Here is a 22,484-nt window from a genome sequence, read left to right as displayed (position 1 = left end):
AATAATCTGTAGATAATGATTTGCCACCCAGTAACAATGCGTAGCCACTGAGCTAACCCAACTGAGGTTTTTCTCAAGAGAAAGAGCTAGAAGACTCTCTTCTGGAAATAGCCATTCATAACTCAATAGGAGCCTAAAAAGCCAGTAAGAGTGATTTTAGAGACGGAGAAACACATGCACGCACAAAGACACACACAGACACTCACACACACACTGTTGCCCAAAGTACCCTTCCCACTATCTGCCACGGTGCTGCCTGGCCCGACTCAGGGAAAGCGCGGTTTAGCTAAGTGCCTAAGAAGAGGATTGGGCCCAGAAATCAAATTTCTTCTATTTCCATTCTGCTCTGGTCTCACCTCAGCTGAGTCCCTTAGAAAGGATTTAAGTACAGTCTCCTTGGTAATCCCACTGGGTATTTTAATAATCTGGAACCCTGTCTGTCTTCCGTGCATAATTACATTTCTGAGATACTCTACAGGACCAGCAGGAAAACACAAAGGCCACCACTCAAGATCCAAATCAAATAAAATTGCAAATGAAGGGTTATGCATAAAATGCAAGCACCAATTTGTGCCTTGTTGCTCGACCAGCTTCCTGAGTCAGAAAGTAAAAAATCTGAACAGATGTAAAAGAAACTGATACCCACCCTGAACTCAGCTGACAGAAAAGTTACTATTTATTGTCTCAGCACTGCCGACACCAGATAAGAACGTGGTGACTTCCATCGTCCCTGGGTGTCACCGGTATTCGGATTTCCTCATGGAAAAGAGGTAACCATTTTTTACGAAAAAGAAAAAGCTGACAGGCAGGCAACACAGCCGATGCCTACGATGAGAAAGGCACCAGGGACTCCTTCACCCATGTTTCACAGGCTCCTTGGCTTGAGTCTGGCATCTACCTACCCGAGTAGACAATGATCATCTTGAAAAAAATCAGAAAATCTGTGCCCAGAGTAAAGGTGGCTGTGACTCAGCACTGGTTCCTCTTTGTTCCCAGCAGTGCTGTAAGATGAGAATTCAGTCTAAAGTCAGCTTGAACACAAAAGGAAAGTCCTCATCAACGGGAAGGTTTTGTCCCCTCCTGTTCACTTCCAGGATGGTTAGGGTGAGAAGGCCCTGGGCTACGTGGGACAGAAAGGCCTTTCCCACAAGCATGCTCACACTCAGGCTTGGGGGCTCTTAGTTTGGGCCCACACCTCCGATGCCGCTCCCGTGGGAGAGATGCTACTTTTCAGAGCCAATCTGCCTCCTGGCATCTTCAAGAGAATACATTCCTCATTGCTGTCTCAGCTAAATGAATATACCTCCAGGTGTGCAGGTGAAACCAAAAATACACATCCTGGCTTGCTTCCCACTGCCATGGGATGTTAGTCTTTCGGCCATGCTGGAAATCTTAAGCAGCTCCATTTCAAAAGTATAAGAAAAAAATAAGCGCAGAAACTTGCTGCCGCTATGCTTCTATACTTGTGCTTATAAGGGAGGGAAAAATCACCCGCTTCTGCAGCCCTTCCGGAGAACACAAATACTGCTAAAATCAAAACTGGCAATAATAATAGGGCAATTCATTACCCTCCCCTTCCAGAGAGAGACCGAAGCTGTACCAGTTTATTGGCACTTACACTAACTCCGGGGTTGTGCTGCTTCTAATTACAATCTATTTTATGTAGTCTAGATTCATCCTTTTCTAATTTAGCTGACTTTCCTTTCTAGTTATTTGGACCCATATGGTAAACCATTCACAGCTGTGTTGTACACTCTGCAGTATATATTTAACCCAAGGCCAATCCAGACCAAGAGACTCCTACAGATTTAAGTCTCAGAAACCTCTTGTTAATTAAGCAATATTACTACTTTTGCATGGCTTTATTCAGTTTCTAACTAGACATTAATTAAGGTAAGTAATTGCAGAGTCTACCTCAAGCCAGAGCATACACAAAGCAATCATCTATTTGGTTTAGGTGACATGCTCAGGAACACTGAGATCCCTTCAAACCAAAAACAAAGCAGACTTACAAGTGTGAGCTAAATTCATTTTGGAAAAAAGGATCAAAGCTCACTAGGAGACTGTTAATCCTTTGGGGATATGGTCCAGATTCTGGAACTGCCTTCTGCTGCCTTCTCTTGCCAGCCACATATCCTGACTCTGCACTCACCTGTATGCTCTGGTATCTGTGTACATTTTCACTGCTATTCAGGTTAAATATGTACTTTCTCACATGATCCCAGAGGCCTGGGCATTAGAAAAGTTTAATGAAATAAAGTCCTTGCCCTCAAGGAGCTCACTTTCTGGTGGGAGAGACAAACCCATAGATAAATAACTATAACACAATGTGGCAAGAGCTATAAATGAGACGAAAGTATTATGAGACACAGATCAAGGAATAAATGATTCTGCCTCCCTCTTAGAGAAGGCTCGGAGAAGAGGCGGTGCATCAGCTCAGGCCAAGATGAGTGGGAACTGCCTGGATGTCAGAAGTGCGCCAACACTCCCACTAGAAGCGGGCTGCACACTCCTGAGAGACCAAAGGCTCTGTTTGTGGCACCGAATAGCCTGGAGATGAAGCTAGACAGAGAATCTGCAATGGATGAGGCAAGGAGGCCTGTAAAAATAAGGGCAGGGACTTCCCTGGTGGGTAAGATTCCACACTCCCAAGGCAGGGGGCCTGGGTCAGGGAACTAGATCTCACGTGCATGCCACAACTAAGAGTTCACGTGCCACAACTAAGGAGCCCACCTGCTGCAACTAAGACCCGGCACAACCAAATAAATAAATAAATATTTTATAAATAAATAAGGACAAATGCCCTAGCAGCCCAGGCGAGAGATAAGGGCAGAGGAGAAGGGAGGGATAAGAGCTGTTTGGGGGCCTTCTAACCGTTCTAGGCAGCACCAGCCTATAGATCTCACCCAGGTCTGCCCCTCCTAACTCTCCCCACTGCAGGCCTGCCTCGGTTTACAATCCTTGGGTTTAAGAGCAGTGAGTAACCCTAGGCCACAGGTGACTTGCTCACAGCCCTTCTGCCGGCGAGTACTCGGATAGGGAAGCAGACGTACATCAGGCAGTACAGGTAATACCCAGCATGCTCTACACTTGGCACATGCACACACACGTGTGCACACACACCCAGCCTACCCTATCTGAGAGGGGAGGCCCAGAGGGTCATCTTTTCACGGTCCTTTGGCTTTGTTTGTATCAGCATTTGAGGTTTACCCTGTTTCCTTGGATGTCAGGGAAACACCAATTAATTTGCATTGTATTCTTCTGGAAAAGGGTTTGAGACGGAGCCAGTTAAGGTGGGGCATGAGCTTCTTAATTACACTTAAAGTGAAAGGCATTCTAAAACGGAAGGTAAGATCTTAATTAGCTCATTTTTTTTAAAACTAGTGTTAGTATATAAAAAGATCAAGGGGAAGGAGAAAAAAACAAAAAGGGATGTGAGTTTCCCAACTACAGCTGACCCTCGAACAACTGGAGGGTTTGGGGTGCCGACACCCCCAACAGCTGAAAATCCACATATAATTTATAGTCGGCCCTCCTTATCCTCAGTTCCGTATCTGTGGATTCAACCAACCTCTGACCGTGTAGCACCGTAGTACTTAGCGTTGAAAAACATCCACGTGTAAGTGGACCCACACAGTTCAAACCCATGTTGTTCAACTATGATGACTTCATTTTTATTTTTAATTTAGTTTACTGCTTTCCGTTATGAAGGTAATACATGTCACCATAGAAAAACTGGAAAAAACAGAATATACCGAAAACACAGGAAAAGAATCAATTACCCATAATTCTATATATCAGTTAATAATGCCTTTTATTTTTTTCTTTTTGACATAAAAAAATTGTGGTGGTATGATCATACTGTATACACTATTTTATGTCCATTTCCTACGCAACTGACAAATTTAAGGTGAAATATGAGTGTTCCAAAATTAACTGTGGTGATGGTTGCACAATTCTGTGAATATACTAAAAAAAGAACCTGAATTGTACATTTTACATAGCTGAATTGTATGAGATGTGAATTATATCTCAATAACAATGTAAAAAAATTGTTTACAAACTTTACTTTTCATGTCTTGGTGACATTCTACAGACATTCTATGTAATATAACGGCAGTTACCATAATGTACTAAGTCGCTCTCCAAGTAGAAGATGGATCTAGGTTTGTTACCATCATAACCAATGCTGATACAGCAAAGGGAGATCAGCTCAGTGCTTTGTGACCACCTAGAGGGGTGGGATAGCGAGGGTGGGAGGGACGGAGATGCAAGAGGGAAGAGATATGGGGACATATGTATATGTATAACTGATTCACTTTGTTATAAAGCAGAAACTGACACACCACTGTAAAGCAATTATACTCTAATAAAGATGTTAAAAAAAATAATAACCAATGCTGATAATAACATCTTTGTTACAACTCTGAGCTCTGTATAGCTATCATATTCTTTCCTCTCGAGTTTCCTAGAAGGATTTAAGGTTCTAAATATACCAACAATCTAGAAACTATTTTAAAGGACCAACAGACTTAACTCAAGAAAAATCAGTTACTCTTTAAAATCACTAGGCACCAAAAACAAATAATAAAAAGCAGTCTTAAGTGGGACCCACTGGGCATTAAGTTTGGGAGAGAAGAAGACAGGAGACCAAAAGCTGGACCCACAAATATAACATGTATCTGATATCCACAGAATCACAGCTAGAAAATGTTCTCATGCCTGAAAACAACTCATGGCAAAGTAAAAAGTCCAACCCTGACAGGTGGGTAGCATAACATTGGGGTGCCTGAGAGCACAGCCCTGGGGCTGGAAAGAGTCGTGTTAAAACCCCTATCTGGGGGCTTCCCTGGTGGCGCAGTGGTTGAGAGTGGTTGATAGCTGATGCAGGGGACACGGGTTCGTGCCCCGGTCCGGGAGGATCCCACATGCCGCGGAGCGGCTCGGCCCGTGAGCCGTGGCCGCTGGGCCAGTGGGAGAGGCCACAGCAGTGAGAGGCCCGCATACCGCAAAAAAAAAAAAAAAAAAAAAAAGAAAGAAAAAAACCCCTATCTGAACCACAGCCAAGAGACCTGGAGCATGTTAATCCTAAATTGTGTCCGCCATAAACTGGGGATGATAGCACCCTACATGAGAGGATTAATCTGAAGTTCACCTAGGAAGAATGTTCCTGAAGTGCTTGGTGCCATGCCAGCCCATAATGAGCAGCACTCAATAAGCAGCTGCAACCCTAATAATGGTGAAGTCATCTGCACTTGACCAAACTGGAATGCAGGAATCCAGATCTTAGCCCTCCAGATGTTTCTGCTTAGAAACTACAGTATTTTTCTACTAACTCAGAAAGTGCCTGAAGGTATTTTTATTACCCTGGGAGTTTCAGCTGTTACCAGAGTTCATTTGCGCAATCTTTACATTCCAGTGTGCTAAAAGCTTTCTCATGCAGGGATAAAGGCAGCCTTTGTCTCAAGCTTGTAAAAGGCACTATCTTTGTCAGATAAGTTAACTGTTAAACTTCGGTTATATCTCTACAATGGCTAGTTGGGAAACCCCAGGAATGCAGGCACATCCAAATAGTGAGAAGGTGAGTTTTTAGGAGAGCGCGTTGCGTGCGTGCGTGTGTGTGTGTGTGTGTGTGTGTGTGTGTGTTAAGGTGACATATTTTGAGTATTATCTATATGCCAGGCACCATGCTAAGTGCTTCCTACTTCACAACAACCCTGTGAGGTGGGGACTTTTATTAGCCCTCCTTCTATAGTAAGGAAGCTGAGGCTTAAAGTTAAATGTTTTCCCAGAGTCAGACGGCTAGTAAATTAGTGATAGAGCTAAGATTTGAACCCACGAACGCATATGCTCTCATCCACTAGGCTCCACCAAATAGAACTGACTGCAGGGAGGTAAGCCCTGCAGATTTTAGTTTCATTTTCTGATTAGTGACTTCCTGACTTCCCAGCCTGGCCTTTGACAAGTATGGTCATTTAAAAGCACCAAAAAAGATGGCTTTTTGAAGGTAGTTAGTTGTCCAGGCCGCCCGTAGTGGGAGGTGCCCACAATGTCCCCATGGAAACTAAGGCTGCTTTGAGGCCAGTGATGCAAACCTATGTCCTATTAGAACCACAGGACGTAAAGGATCTTTCTATACTCCTTCCTATCCCTGGAAACACAGTCACCAGTTTCTCCAAGGGTTCTAGGAAAAGTGACTATGCAATCTATCCTGCAAAATAAGACAATTCTGAGGGCGAAAGGGGGCACGATCAGTAAATATGCCGGCATAACGGGGACACATGGTCACGCCAATTTTAGGGCCCCAGGTCACCCTGACTGAGGTCTCCAGTCTGTCAGTGACCTGTATGTGAATTGTATGCATGTGTCAATAAGTAAAAACACTCTATCGTCCTAATGTCCCACAACTTGTCAGCAGGGGATGAACCAGCAGCCACTCTGGTTCATATGGCTGAACTAGCCTCATATGAAAAGAAGCACTTTGTCCAAAAGGGGAAAAGAGTGTGGTGAAATCACAAGCATCACCACAATAAACACAGGGTTTCCAAGGATCCGGGGATGGGGCAACCCCAAAGGTACATGCTTCGTTAACATAAGCCAAAAAAGTCTGAACACTGGCTCTTGTGGATACAGAAAACAGCACGGTGACCTGAACAGGCCCTTGCTCAACTCTTACCCAATTAAATGCTTTATCTGCTTTATTTCGGAACAGAGGCTTTTATGCCTCCTTGTCCTCTCTTACTCATCCTGGAACTCTAGGAAATACAATCATCCCGACAGCTCTTCAAAGCCAAGCTCCAGGCCTAAGGAGGGGCCTAACTTGTGGAGCTAATAAATAAAAAAAAAGAAGAAGTCTGAATTTTTCGCTCATTAGATCAATCTGAGAGCAAAGCAGTAAAATGTTCCCAGCATTTTTCCAAGAAATGTAATAAAATTCAAGGCGATTTAGGACCAAAAAGAGACCCTTAGGGATCACCATGACCAAATTCTTCCTTACAGAAGGGGCAGTGAGGCCTCAAAGTGAAGAGCTCAGCCCAAAGCACCCACCCAGGGGATCAGATCTCCTGGCCCTCAGCGAAAGCCTATTTCCATGTCACTATGCTATTCGGTTATTTAGTTTCTCATGTTTTAAATCTTCTTCTCTCCAAAGAGGGGAGGGAGGGAGGGAGGGAGGGAGAAAGAGGGGAAACAAAGGAGAGAAGGATGGGGTGGGGTAGGTTTCGATTGCTCCATTAAAGCTTGATGACAATTTCAAATGACCAATATATGAAGATTCAAGAAAGAGACTAAAAACACTTTGGTCAGTGTTTGACCAGGAGGACAAATGTATGGCCTACCTTTAGTCTTGATGGCTGTTTCAATGTTCAGAGCATCCCGCTCAGCATCAAAGTTGGTGTACGCTTTGACTGACCCATATGCACTTGGAGGTGTGGAGTGCTGAGGTTAAAAGACAAACACACTTCAGTCACACATATTTAAAATCCTCTTGTTGAAATGTCAATTCCTAAAATATTTTTTTCCTATTGTTTCTTTTAATAATTCACATCATTCTTAGGCTAGGTAACTCAGTAAGTATTAACATGCCATCACACATAGGATACGAAACTTCCTTATTTCTAATGAGAATTCTTCTTCAAAGGCTCAACTAGTTTAGAATATGATAAATCTATTTCTACATTTCATCTTACTTTTCATGCAGGCTCAAAGGCGGAAAACAAAGCTGGGCACTTGAAACCACCTGTTTCTTTGCGGAAGGCTTTGAAGAGCATGAAACTAAGCTGGCCAAAATTTGAAACAAGCTGGAAATCTGGAAATGCCTGAATGACAAGTGTGTTTAGCCAAGTTTTTGCTACAGGCACATGAATTTCCACTGAGCCTGTATCGCTGAGCTCACAACTCTTTAAAAAGCAAATGTAGAATGCCTGCCTGCCTGTCTCGGACTATGAGATAAGTGAGGGAAGCATCTTCTTCCTGTATCCCCCCCACCTTTGGCCACCGCCGTGGAACCAAGGTGGTCAGGCCACATGGCCCACATCCTCTTCATATTGGCCAGGTTCCGCCTGCTTTCTCTACTCTCTCTACCCTCTACTCTGCTGTCTTTAACACGATCCCCTCTGCCTACTACTCTTCCTAGTATTTTTTTTCTCACTGCCTTTTAAACCACGGGTGCTTCCTTTCTGGTGCTTTTCAAAGCCCATCACCCTTCCAGATCTGATGGACCCTCCCCAGCCCTCCCGACCCCAGACTGAGGTAAGGACAACAGCATGATTCTACATCAGTTCTCCTCTCCAGAGTGTTAACTTCTCTCCTTTAAAATGCACTTACAGCTCTCCTCCTCCCTGCTATCCAGTCCCAAAGCAAAGGACAGACAAAACAGGACTGACAATGTTCTTTAGGTTGCCTGATGGCCAGTGGACCCATCCACCACTGCACCGCCTTTAACGTCAAGGCTCCCCATCCCCGCCTCCCCACACTGCACACCTCCCCTCATATCGTGACTCTGTCTAGGCTGTTTCTGGGAACAGTCGGAGACTGAGTTGCCCTGACTTACCTTTCCACCCACATATATCACGTTACAAGGCACCCCAGCATTTATTAGCAGTGAGGCTGTGTAGGTAAACAACTAAGATGCCATCCTCCCAAATGTCTCCTAGCACAAAGCCACAAATCTAAGTTCAGGGCTGGACAAAATGTTTCAAAATGTACTTGTGACCATCTTGGCCAAATAGTAAATCCAGTTAATACATATAACTGAAACACAGTGGATTATCAAGGTGTTTTCCATATAATTTCACTACTTAAACTTTTCAGTAAGATTAACTCAATGGGGATAGAGCACACATTCAGGAAAAGGTAATGACAAAGTGTTATTCTGAAATACTTACTATATATGATATGGTGGCTATAAAATGAGGACAGAAATCTAAGGGAGCCCATTTTCCTATTTATTAACAATGCCATCAGTTATTTACAAAGGTAGGCAGTCTGGCCATCGAGCCATATCAAATATGGCTTCATATATCAGGTGCTATGTCATCTCATCCCAAGAACAACAGGGAGTAGGGAAAAGTTTTGCATCATTTTATAGTATCTCTGGAAATAAAATTAAATGGATAATTGAACTTATTACCTGTAAAATTCATTTATCTGAAAATCAAGTTATGGAGGCCAAAGTGATGTTTCTCTTCCCTCAAAGTATTGGGGAATACATGACATTTTCTATTGCAGTCCCATCTCTCCACAGAGAAGCACATCATACTAGAGTAACTTCAAAGGCCACATGAAAAGCCCTCTGATGAAACCCGATACTAGAAATGATCTAATGGTCTGATCCATTAAGAAAAAATTTATTTAGCTCTTGGACTTGTCTGGACCTCAACATGCTGCTGGTATGGTTGCCAACAACAGCGTGCACAAGGTCCAAGAAGAAAGATGAAAACGAGGTAGGCTTGACACTCCATACAACCTGTGCTCGCACCAATATCATCCATCTGCATGTTTTATGGGCAAGCACCAGAGACCACGTGTACCACATGACCCAAGCTGCTGTCAACCCACTGGACTGCTTCTTTGCATTTTAATTTCAGTGAGAGTGTATTTTGAAATATCTGTAAGATATGCCTACAAACCAGTGTCACTGCTGAGTTTCTGTAAAAGCCAGTTCTGCCAAGATAACCTGAAAGATGTATTGTATTATTAGATATTTTACATACTCATAATTTATACTCTACTTTATTCTAAAAGCATTTGCAATGACTTATAATTCTGCATATAGCTTTCAAAATTTTTGACTGTAAAACAAAAAAGCAAATGTATCAGAATTTCCAAGTTCCCGTGAAAGACAACTAAGTATAAGTCTGAGCTACCTGATAGCCAAAGCAAAAAAGGCAACAAGATGAATTATAATACTTCTATTATTTTGTTAAAAAAGAAAAAATTCTAGCTATTTTGGAGAAAAGTTTTCCCAGGTACTAAATTTTAAAAAGTCCTTGTCTGGACTAACTCTCTGGACACTACAAGAAGTCCAAAACATGCAGGATCATTTTCAATATGGCTGTAGCTTATGCCAACCATTAAGAAAATCTGAGGGCGTGACATTAAAAATCCTGTATCAATGAGAACCTACTGTAGAGCACAGGGAACTCTACTCAGTGCTCTGTTGTGACCTAAATGGAAAGCAAATCCAAAGAAGAGGGGATATATGTATCCGTATGGCTGATTCACTTTGCCGTACATCAGAAACGGACTGACACAGCAGTGTAAAGCAACTACACTCCAATTAAAAAAAAAAAAAGTCCTGTATCATCACAATAACTACTACCACTGGCATGTTAAGTATACAGCAGGAAAAAATTCCAAGCATCTCAGTGTCACTAGTATCTGTCCAATTTTAATGTGATGCCAAAACAGTTTCTGGAGCCATAACATTTCTTTCAAATTGAACTACTAGGAACAGCTAAAGTACTGGGGAAGACAGGGAACCAAGGGGATTCTGGGAATGACTGTCTGAATTTTGTCCTCATTTTCCTTAGATGTACAAGGAAAGGAAGAGGCACAGTTACCCAGAGAGATGCCCAATTTGCAAAAATTACACAAAGTGAAAATGATATACTTACATCACCCTCCAAGCTGAGCTTGCAGAGAATTTCATGAACGGTAGACATTTTGAAAGAAGCTGGAAAAAAATAAGTACAAGAAGTATTATGAAGAGGCTTTCCTTTCCCCCGAAGGGCAGTGATTCATTATACTCATCTCTACTTCTTGGACCATTTCATCTGACGATATTAGAGTAATATTTGCAAACAGATGCAATTCTTATCTTGTGATTGGGAAAATTAAAGCTGAGAGATGGTTTGCCTTAGGTTTGGGATGGACTACAGAACTAGTTAGTCTTGTTCTTGCTCAGTTTAAAGAGAACCTGGGGAGACTGACTTGTAAATACAAAAACAAAATGTTTCTTCCCGAGACCAGTGCAACTGAATCTTCCGGTTCTCCTAAAAAGTGATAATCTTGTCAAACCAGCCATTACTGCTGTATTTTTCACCAGTAATTTAATATATCATATATAATATATATCCATAGTCTGAAAACTGTGGATATGAACTGAAATCAGTAGCATTTTCATGCTGGCTGATTCCTAAATGGAGCTCTTTATTACTATCCATAATTACTCTCTTAGCTCACCAATGCTTAGAAGATTTTAAACTGTTGATGAGAAAGACAATGGACAGATTTTGACATTAACTCATCCCATAAAAGACTGATCCTTGTATTTAAGATTCAAAATGGCTGAAATGAAGTCATCTTTCAGTTAATACACTTAATTGGACAGTGATAAGACAACGTAATGAACTGGCTTTCCAGCTTTGCAATCACACAGTTCTCGGAATTGATATACCAACCCCTGCCAATAAAAAGTGCTCAACTGGCAGGAAATTTACCTCAACTGAGACAAGACAGGTCATTCAGCAACAGCCTCCCCAAAATAAAGAAAACAGAGCAGAGCTGCATCCTCAAACAGTGGGAACGACGTCTGAATTGCAGCAACTCCTGTTTTGGTCTATTTTTGCTTAATATTCTTTGATCAAGGAAATTGTGCCCATGCAATTCAGCTTTCTTTTCTCTTCCAACAGTTTGCTTAGTCTACGTGTTTTCATACAGCTGGCTTTGAAGGAATATTTGGACATAGACATTTGTTAATTTATCAGAAGGCTTTGGACTAGGCAGATTCCAGGCTCTGTTTGGGGTGAGTTAGAGGAATTAAGAGAAAAAGATTTGCCTTTATTTGTGGTTATGGAAGTATTTCTACAAGATTTTCACCATGAGCTCTCTCCTACACGACGTCTTCTCTCTTCTTGATGCTTATAGAAGTCTTCTAAGCACACGGCAAAAAAGAAAATCACAGCTATTCCAACTCCCCCATTCCCCCAACTCTCAGACACTATCACACACACCCCCAACCCCTGCAATGCATCACAGCACTGGGATATGATCCTAGTTTGTAAAGTCATCCTCTATAAATAAACTGTGGTACATCCAGACAATGTAATATTATTCAGCACTAAAAAGAAATGAGCTATCAAGCCATGAACAGACATGAAGCAAACTTAAATGTATATTACTAAGTGAAAAAAGCAGTTTGAAAAGGCTACATAATGTATGATTCCAATTATATGCCATTCTGGAAAAGGCACAACCATGGAGACAGTAAAAGGATCAGTGGCTGCTACGGATTAGAGGGGAAGGAGGGAGGGACGAACTGGCAGGGCACACAAGATTTTTAGGGCTGTGATACAGTAATGGTGGATACGTTATTATACGTTTGCCAAAATCCACAGAATTTACAACGCCAAGAATGAACCCTAATGTAAACTATGTATTTTGAGTGATAAAGATGTGTCAGTGTAGGTCCAGCAACTGTAACAAATGTACTTCTCTGGTGGGGGATTTTCATAGTTGGAGAGGTTGTGTGTGTATATAGGGGGGGTGCGGGGAATATATGGGAACTCTGACTTTGTACTCAATTATTCTGTGAACCTAAAACTGCCCTAAAAAATAAAGTCTATTTTCTTTAAGAGTCTTGCTCTGTAGCTAGACTGTCCAATACACTAGCCACCAGCCACATGGGGCTATCAAGCACTGAAGAAAAGTGTCCAGACCATACTGAGATGTGCTGTAAGTGTAAAGTACACACCAGATTTGGAAGAATTAGTATAAGAATGTAAAATCGAAGAATAATCTCTAACTTCAACTTGGACCAAGAAACATTCTATAGCATCTCATCAGGATGCTGCTGAGAATCACCAAAGAGGACATGAGCTCCCCAGGACATGGACCACCTAAAGCCCTGGCCTGGACTCCCGCCCCTTGGGCTCAGTCAGAACTGGGCTAGGTTTGCAGTGAGGGGTAAACGGTTGTCATCTGCCTTGCAGAATTCTAGTCCCCACTGTAAACAGCTAAGAAAGAAAAATGTCAAAACAAAAAGAAGACCAACAAGTCAGAGTTGTTTCCGGGTGGATTAAATTCCACTTATTTATTAGATCAGTTACTTCACATGGGTTCTGAGGTTTAGGAAATCGCAACCGCAGAGGCGGGTAAGTTTCTGCCAGGCAGTTCTTTCAAGTTGCCTTTCCAGCTCCGAGCACCGGCTTGGGAGACAGCTGCCTAACCATGTCCACACGGACCCCTCAGTACGGTACAAACCAAAGACCATTGGATTCACGTAATCCTTCTCCCACAGGCACAGCACAGAGACAGAAAATGGGGATTTTAAAAAGCCCCACAAGGCTTCCCTGGTGGCGCAGTGGTTGAGGGTCCGCCTGCCGATGCAGGAGACGCGGGTTTGTGCCCCGGTCCGGGAGGATCCCACATGCCGCGGGGCGGCTGGGCTCGTGAGCCATGGCCGCTGAGCCTGTGCGTCCGGAGCCTGTGCTCCGCAACCGGAGAGGCCACAATGGTTAGAGGCCCGCGTATTGCAAGAGGGGAAAAAAAAAAAAAAAGCCCCACAAGTCTTCCTTGCTGCTTAACGGTCAACAGTTGTACTGCTCTTTCATCTCATCAGTCCTACATGCCACTACCAACTAAATTCCTCTATTTTATCTTGTCACAATAGTTCAAAATCCATCCTTCCGTGACGTTCTCTTACTCCAGCTCCGTCCAGCCCTCTATGGACTCTCCAGCAAAAGTGGACCTCAACCAAACTGTTCCTTGCTTCTCCCCAAACACACCGTAACTGCTTTAATCCACAGCACCTTGATTCGTGTCTCCCGCCTCATCTCCTTACCCTTGTCTCTTCTTCTGGTTACAGATGCTGCCCATTCCTCAAGTCACCACACCTCTGGCGCCTGCTCCAATAGGGTGGCTGCAGTCCCCATTCCCCGGCACTGCCTCTCCCACCTTTCAATGCCAGAAACACTTTCTGATGCCACTAGACTTACTCACCACTGAGCAAAAGTGTCCTGAGTTCCTGCCACGCGTGCGCCACATATTCAGATGGCAAATACGTAGTACAATTCAACCAAACGGGGTCTCATCTGCCCCGTAGAGTCCCAGTTCCGCCACAGATTTAAGAGGGCCTCTGCACACGCTAGGTGCTAAATAAACAGTCAGAAACGAGTTGCTATTTTGCATAATGAACATTTATATTTATATTATTGATAATCATTCTGTAGGAAAAGAATGTCACAATAACCAAAAAAACAATATCCATGAAGCTTGGGATTACTCCACGCAAGTGTCTTCTGTATCCATATAAATATTTCCTACTCCATGCAAGCTTAAGGGCAACCACATTTTCACCTTAAAAATAAAACACAGCCCTCAGGACTTCCCTGGTGGTCCAGTGGTTAAGACTCTGCGCTCTCAATGCAGGGGGCCCAGGTTCGATCCCTGGTCAGGGAACTAGATCCTGCATACATGCCGCAGCTAAAAGATCCTGTGTGCTGCAACTAAGACTTGGCACAGCCAAAATAAATAAATAAATATTAAAGATAAATATTAAAAATAAATAATATTAAAAATATCATTTAATAAAATTTTTTTAAAACCATGGCCCTCATTTCTTCACATGCAATCCGCTGGTTTCTTCACTACATCCTGGTCTCTTCACTACATCCAATCCCCTGGGAATGCAAAGTCATCTTGCAGACGACTAATTAATCTCCAGAAGAGTCGGCTGTGTCACTCATGTTTGTTAAAACATTAGCTTAATATAGTGCATGTGATTAATGAGAAGATGTCAGAGTGCTGTTCTCCTTGGAAGCAGAAAGAGAAAGTCTTGGCAGGGCTACTGTAGGTTACAATCACTGGTGACACCCAGGTAATCAATCAACAAGCCCCTAACACACACACACTGGGCCAGCCCCGCATTAAGGGCTGGGAGAGACACACACAAAACTATGAAACACAGACTCCACTCCTGCAGGACCTTGCAGCTCTCTTCCCTTCTCGCCCCAGGAAGACTAGCCCAGGTCACCCAGCTAATGAGTAAGGGAGTCAGGGCCAGGATCCAGGTCCCCTGACTCTTGGGCCCTTGCCCTTTCAACCTCACCACAGTGGCTCTTCATTCCAAGAGATTAAGACATGGAGACAGAGAAAGATAAAAGCAGCATGAGTGAGATTGGCTAAGGGTCTGAAAGGTGAGGTACTGACTAGTTTGAGAAGGACAATCACTCACCCTGGAAGGTTCCAGCCAGAGAAACAAGGGAAAGCCTGAGGAGATGGGATGTGGGAGAGTGTGCCGGGGAGGCGGGGGGGACAAGAGGCCAGGTTTAAAACCAGCCATGTCTAATGTAGTGGCACGTGGGGGGCCTGAGATGTAAGTTTCTGAACGGTGCAGATTTAGGCTTGGCTATGGAAAGGGATTTGATGCCAATATTCAGTATCCATTCACCGTATTTGCTCTGGAGGCTGAACTTTCTTACTGAAACAATGGCTCTGCCTTTTTAGTGTACCTGTTGTTTTTAAGTCTCCATACCCTAGGAGACAGTTCCACCCCCAGTGACCACTTAGCACACTGAAAAATTCATAAGCGCATTAAAAGCAGAACCGCTCCTTTCCTGGCAGACCTCTCCACAGACACGAAAATGGCATCACTCTTTCCAACACTACAGCCTCAGCCAGATCTCCAACTGGTTTCAACTTGCAAAAAAGAAAAAGAAAAAAAATCAGCAAATTCAATCTGTTGCTGAGTACCTCCATATACCAGTACCTCTTATTCCCAGGAAAGGGTTGGGTGACATAGACAAGATTGTTAAAATCGCCTTCTTCAGGGAAAGTTTTTTGTTTAAGAAAATAACTAGAGAAGTACAAGGAGACTCAGTGAGAGCCATACCCACTTCAGACTGGCTTGAAATAACGCACCACTGGGAAGGGAACACAGACACTGCACCCTAATGAAGGGAACGGGAACAGTTTCCTCTGGCCTTGAAAATATTAATAAATGAAACTGTTAATTGCCTGACTGGAAAAGCTCTTATAGTGCAAAGCTAGACATTAAAGAAATCCGTGCAGCTGCTGGAAATGAAGCAACTTACATCTAACATAAGCACTATCTTAAAGATAAGAGTTTGTCCTTTTTTTTTTAAACCCAATAGATTACACTGTACTTCACTGTTTCACTTCCAACACACAGTTGCAACAAAAATAGTACAAGTAAAACAGCTTTAACATCTCCCCGCCCCCCCCCAAAAAAAGTAAAAGAAAGTTTGCAAAAAGGTTGAAACAAACAAAAAAAGTAAACCTAAAAGTTAGTGCTTCAAATAATAAAAACAAGTTCTACTGAAATGAATGAAGAACCACCTCCAGAAAGCCCAAATGTTAATTCTCACAAACAAACAAAAACACATTGAGACAGAGCTCCTGTGCCCGGCAGAATCTGAGTATAACCCAGCAGTTCCGTGGTCACACCCACTTTTAAAATGTGGAGTGTTGATGTGTTACTGCAAAACACATCCCTAGCAACCATGATGAATCAATCAGGGACTGGATGATACAAAGGAGGATTTTTTAAAACCAAAAAAATGGGGGCGGGTGTGGGGATGGAGGGTTGGGATTCCCCGCCAAGCCCTTACTGTGCAGTCCTGGGTCTACAGGACCAGACTGGAATTTTATACCAAGAGGGGGTAAAAAAAATGCATGAGTCGGGGGTAGGGATAGAGTGCCCACTTTATTCACTCTCCACCCCTCCCTCCCAGAGCATTTTTATTTAGCAGAACCTTCCGGAAATCACACAGTTTTCTCCTTGGTTTTTATGGTCTTGATTAATGCCTGAGTCACAGGCGCAAGTCATTCCCCAGAAATCCTGGAATTCTGCCCAGGGGCCTTGATCAAACTGAGCAGAATGGACACGGTACTGCACTTGCTCTGGCCTGTCCCTTTTGCTGCCTGATCTGAATCAATATTTGTTTACTAACTCCAGACACACTGTGGCCTCAAGCTCTCAGAGCCTCTTGTTCAATCTCCCGACGTGGGGTTGGAGTGGGCAGAGAGACGTGCAGAAGAATGATGTCACTTGGCACAAAGTACTCTCACGGTTGAGAAATCAAGGTCTTCACATCTACAACTCAATTTCAGTGTTTTATGGCCCAAATATTATATTTCCAATGGGGCCCTGTTGCTTACAGAAAAAAGTCTACACAGCATTCAAGATCTTCCACACACAAACACACACACACACACACACACACACACACACACACCCCGAAGTCAGACTGGATTGGTAATTCTCCAAACACATTCAGCACTGTTCCACTACCTCTAGGCCTGGGTTTTCCAAGTTCCCTCTACTGGGAATGCTCTATCTGGATCAGCTGACATCCTCAGGAGACTTCAGGACACAAAAAATACTGTTACCTTTCTCCTGTACCTCTCCCTGCTCTGTGCTCCTGTCTCTCTTGGTGTATTTGTGAAATGTCGGAGCTGAGGGTACAAAGGCGGTCTTCCATTCTACCTGCCCCCAGGGTTTCTGTCTTATGCATCCCCATTTCCCCACAGGTCTGAGCACAGTGCCTAACAAACTGTAAGCGTTCACTCACATTTTTGGATGGTTTACACACACTACGTCTTTCCACATTATATTTTTTCCTTCTTTTCCCACAACATTCTCCTTCCTCAATTTCCTTTCCCTTCCTCGGACTGCATATCTCAAATGAAGTTCCAGTTCCATACATTCAGAGCTTGGAGGCTTCAATCCCCAGCCCCTGTTCACATCTTTGTAGAGCCTGGTAGAGCAATTCAGGAGACAGCCTCTTTCTCATGATATGCAGCTCTTCACCTTCTCCCACAGCTCAACCTCCACCTTTAATACCGTCAGGGCCCCTTGCCTCTTAGCTCTGTCCATGGGACAACGTGGAAAACTAACCTACATCTCCTTGTGGCAAGAAAGGCAGGGAAGGAGGCAGCAAGGAGGAAAGATTTGCAAGCGGCCTTGGGACTCTGATTTCCTCTGAGCTGGGAGTGGGGGGACTGGGTGTGGCAGAGAGACAAAGGGCAAGGATTCCATGTGACAAGCCACTCCCTTGAGTCAGAACTTCCCACACCAAGCCTGGGAGTGTAACTCAGACCACTTAGATGCTACTGACTTCTCTCTGACAAGACTGAGCTCAGACAGTTTCACAGCTTCAGGTGTACCCTAGGGGAGACTTGGAGGTAATCTCACTGGAGCCACAAGGCTGGGCATCTCCTGACCCCTACAGCTGACCTGCTCCCCAACAAAGGAGATGGGGACCGCCTCTGGCAACTGGAGGAGGAAAAACAGACCCGACAGTGAAAGAGCGGAAAAAAAATTTTTTTAAAAGACTGTGGAGTTTCCTCCTGATGTAGCCTACAACTAGAATAGGGTGTGGCACCAGGAAAAAAGAGGGTGGTGGATTCCCATATGCAAGCAAAAAAAAGAACATTCCATTTCTATTCTTTTTTTTTTTTTTAATTTATTTTTGGCTGTGTTGGGTCTTCGCTGCTACCCGTGCGCCGGCTTTCTCTAGTTGCGGCGAGCGGGGGCTACTCTTCATCGTGGTGTGCAGGCTTCTCATTGCGGTGGCTTCTCTCGTTGCGGAGCACGGGCTCTAGGAGCACAGGCTCTAGGAGCACAGGCTTCAGTAGTTGTGGCTCACGGGCTCTAGAGCGCGGGCTCAGTAGCTGTGGTACACGGGCTTAGTTGCTCCGTGGCATGTGGGATCTTCCAGGACCAGGGCTACAACCCGTGTCCCCTGCATTGGCAAGCGGATCCTTAACCACTGCACTACCAGGGAAGCCCTCTGTTTCTATTCTCACAGTCAAATCCAGAAGGCAGGTTAAGTCAATGATAACTTTAAACAACACTTTCCCTAAAGCTAGTACACTATGAAGCTCAGGTCTGTGGAACAGCTGGATTAAAGGGGAAATGAGCCCCAACCAAGTTTGGAAACAAACATTAATTTGGGAGAACGTAAAGCTCAAAATCCAATTATTGTCTATACAATTCACTCGATTTTGTCTATTCAATTTTTTTCCCCACTAGATTTAAAGCCTAAAGAGCAGAGTTTTGTTTTGGTTTTGGTTTTGGTCTGTTTTGTTCAGTGCTATATCTTCAGTGCTTATACTGTGAGTAGAACATAGTAGGTGCTTAATAAATATTGTGGAATGAACAGATGTTTAAGGCAGCCCAAGAGAGCCTGGGAACGGGTTTGTGCCCCAGTCCGGGAGGATCCCACATGCCGCGGAGCGGCTGGTCCCATGGGCCATGGCCGCTGAGCCTGCGCGTCCAGAGCCTGTGCTCCGCAACGGGAGAGGCCACAACAGTGAGAGGCCCGCGTACCACACACACACACAAAAAAAGAGAGCACCTGGGACTTCTATTTGTGACACACCCACGCTCAGTTTGTAAGAAATGCCTCAGCAGGCCCACAGCCCCACACAAGGGAAGACCAAGAACAAAGGCCAAATTCTAGGCCCGATGGTGCAAGAAGGGCCAACAACCCTCAAAATCAATAACAATTATAGAAGGATATCTACCTTGCCAGGAAAACTACTTAAATTAGAAATTAGTCAGGAAACCAATGGCCACGACTGCCGGCATGTCAATCGATACAGCATTTTTTTTTTTTTTTTTTCTTTTTGCGGTATGCGGGCCTCTCACTGTTGTGGCCTCTCCCGTTGCGGAGCACAGGCTCCGGATGCGCAGGCCCAGCGGCCATGGCTCACGGGCCCAGCCGCTCCGCGGCATATGGGATCCTCCCAGACCGGGGCACGAACCCGTATCCCCTGCATCGGCAGGCGGACTCTTAACCACTGCGCCACCAGGGAGGCCCGATATAGCATTTTTAATAGCTCAAAGACAGAGGATGTTATCGTGACCCCACTCCAAGACCAAGCTCCTGCTCAAAGCCAGTGAGTCAGCTATATTTCCTGGGCATTTGCAACAGGCAAGCCATTTAGCACTGCAGGAAATCACCAAATCTAGGCGGTCCCCCAATCATAAACCTCCAATTAAAAAATTTACATTGATGGTCACACCCTTGCACTGCAGATGCAATCGATACCTCTGGAGAAAGCCTTGACTGAAGATAGGTGGAGTCAGAAGTGCTGTAAGGGATGGTCTTAACACCACTGACCACTAAGGACACTGAACCTGGCCTCATATGAGATCTTCCTTCACAATGCCTGAATATTATATTATGTGGCTCCTTCCATAGCCTCAAATTCTATAAATTACAGATGTTTAGTTTTAAAAAGGTTCTTGTTATCTTTTAAATAACACATCTCCCCTGGGTTGCTGAGGATTTCAGGACCACCAACCATTTCTAACGTTGAATATTAATGAATATTGACTCAATCTGCTTGTCTCTAGCTGGGTATGAGAACACTGAAGTGGGAGGGAGGGGGGAATGCAGCAGAACTGGAGAAGCATGGTCAGGCTTTTGTAATATGTGGGGGCGGGGTGAGGGGGTCTCCAAGGAGGCAGGAGGAAGAGAGAAAAGTAGAGAAGGTGATGACATAATTTTCCAATTAAAATAATTTAATCAGGGCCAACCTTAAAACTTAGAAAACTTCCAGCGAAATACTTCAATGATTTACTCTTACGTATTATATACCTCACCCTTTTCCCACCCTCCCTCCCCACCCACCATCACTCCCATCCCGCAAATTAGGCGTGTACTATCAGTACTTCGATATAGTGCAGGTTAAGGTAGAGGTTTTCTGGGCTAGCCTGAGAACCTAAGCACCCTCTGTAACATTGTTTCAGTGCTACAGCGCATTCTGCACTCGAAACGACCAAGTTCCGGACAGGCACAGTAGGGCACACTTTTGGACAGAGCCCATCAGTACCGTCAGTATGAGCTCAGGGGTCCCGACCCCTGGACTCCAGGACCTTAGGGTTCCTGGTAAAGACCCAGCGTGCCCCATGAGGTTACTGTCCTTTTACCTTTAATAGCTTTGAAATGGCAAATCTTAACACAAAAAGAATGACACTCGGTTTTGGTATGGCACTTAATGTTTTCAGTGTGCTTTACAAATTTATTTTTGAATGAACATGTTTTTTGGAATCTTCTATAATAACCCTATGTGGGGAAGGTAAGAATGTGCATTCTTAAACCACTTTCATAGATAAGGAAATTGATGTCCACACCTTTAAAACTGAGAGTTGATGGACTCCAGGCCTACAACACCAGGCGCTGGGACCCATCTCACAGAGATACAAGGAGCAGCCCGGGGGGCTACGCCCTTTTCTGTACCCTCTGTCCCTGACTCAATGTCGCATCAGCGCCAGTAAGTCAGTGACGATTCTCCCCACAGAACCACGGGGGAACACTTCCTTTCCTGATGCAAAAGTAGTCAACCAAATAAGAAACTCTCCAGATACACGGAAATCAGAAGTTGCTCTCCTACAAGCTAAGCTAGACAAAGGAGAATTAGGGGAGGTTCTTCCGTTGTTTTGTTTTACTGGGGCAGGAGGTTGCTGCTAAAAACTCCCACCCCTCATCCTCCCCCGACTGCTTCCCTCCTGCTCGTCGGCACAAGTTCCACAAATGCGCGTTTGTTTCAAGTAAAGTTAACTTGGAACAGATGGGGATTACTTTCTAGATAGCCGTAGCGCTAGTGTTAAACGTGGAGGGTGCCGCACGTCTGCTCTCCACCCGACCAGGGGCTCGCAGGGAAGCCACACCCAGCCCCCCAGCGGCGCCCGGCGCGTCTGGAATGCGAGGCCTCCCTCCGCCCCCCTCCCCGGCGCCAACTCGTCGGGCTTCCTGCGAGCACTTCGGGGGGGATGCCCGACCCCCTCCTTCTGGCCTGCACCCCCCAGGCCGGGGCACACGCGGTCCCCCTCACTCCTGTCCAGACCCCCCTCGCCACTGGAAGCCCTCCTCGCAAAGCTCCTAGTGCGGACCGTCCCTTCAGCCCCCTCCCCGGACGGCCTCCCGAGTCCCCGTCTCCAGAGCTGCTCTTTGCAAGGCCGTCTCCTTCCCCCGCTCTCCACACCCCGCCAGCGCGGCGGCCCCGGGGCCATAGCGGGCGGGCGGGCGGGGCGCCCCGCTTACCTGGGCCAAGCGCAGTGCGCAGCGAGCGTCGCCAGATGCAGAGCGGAGCCAGCTGGCCTGGGTGGGGTTTTTATAGCCTCCACATCCTCGCGGTGCACGGGAGGCCCGCCCCGCCGCCCCGCCGCCCCGCCTTCTCCTGCTCCGGCCGCTAGCCCCGGAGTCGGGGTGACTCACACTGCCAGGCCCGCCCGCTCGCCCGCGGGGGACGCCTCGCCCTGGAACATTCCCCGGGTCGCGCCAGTGGGAGCGGCCCCACGCCCACGGCTTTGCCGTCCGGTGAAGCGCCGCCGAGGCTTCTTCGAGGCCCAGTACCGGCCTAGTTTTCTCCTCTCTTCCTCTTTTACTTCTCGAGCGCCACGTCGAGTGCGCAGCCCTGCCTCAGGTTAATACGTTTGCAAGACTTTCGTAGACTCTGACCTTAAGTCACGTTTTTTTGTTGTTTGTTTAAGGCGTCAATGCAATGGAAGG

At 45.1% G+C, this 22,484-nt stretch overlaps 1 protein-coding gene and 1 non-coding gene across 2 annotated transcripts in view; one reads left to right on the top strand and one right to left on the bottom strand.

The window, feature by feature from the left end:
- ANXA2 (annexin A2) overlaps nt 1-22,114 on the bottom strand; it is a 44,978-nt gene extending 22,864 nt beyond the window's left edge. Inside the window, exons 1-3 of the mRNA XM_060097260.1 lie at nt 22,017-22,114; nt 10,617-10,675; nt 7,338-7,437 (exon numbers count right to left, since the gene is read on the bottom strand). Of these exons, the coding sequence (XP_059953243.1) occupies nt 7,338-7,437; nt 10,617-10,664 (148 nt within the window). The 5' untranslated portion in view covers nt 10,665-10,675; nt 22,017-22,114. The remainder of the gene's footprint in view (nt 1-7,337; nt 7,438-10,616; nt 10,676-22,016) is intronic.
- TRNAE-CUC (transfer RNA glutamic acid (anticodon CUC)) lies at nt 14,328-14,400 on the top strand. The gene has a single exon. It is a non-coding gene; the product is annotated as a tRNA-Glu (tRNA).
- Nucleotides 22,115-22,484: the final 370 nt, after the last annotated feature.

Source organism: Mesoplodon densirostris, chromosome 4 (assembly GCF_025265405.1).
Source record: "Mesoplodon densirostris isolate mMesDen1 chromosome 4, mMesDen1 primary haplotype, whole genome shotgun sequence".
NCBI lineage: Eukaryota > Metazoa > Chordata > Mammalia > Artiodactyla > Ziphiidae > Mesoplodon > Mesoplodon densirostris.
Note: the sequence above shows the minus strand (reverse complement) of the source record. Positions and strands in the feature narration are given on the sequence as shown.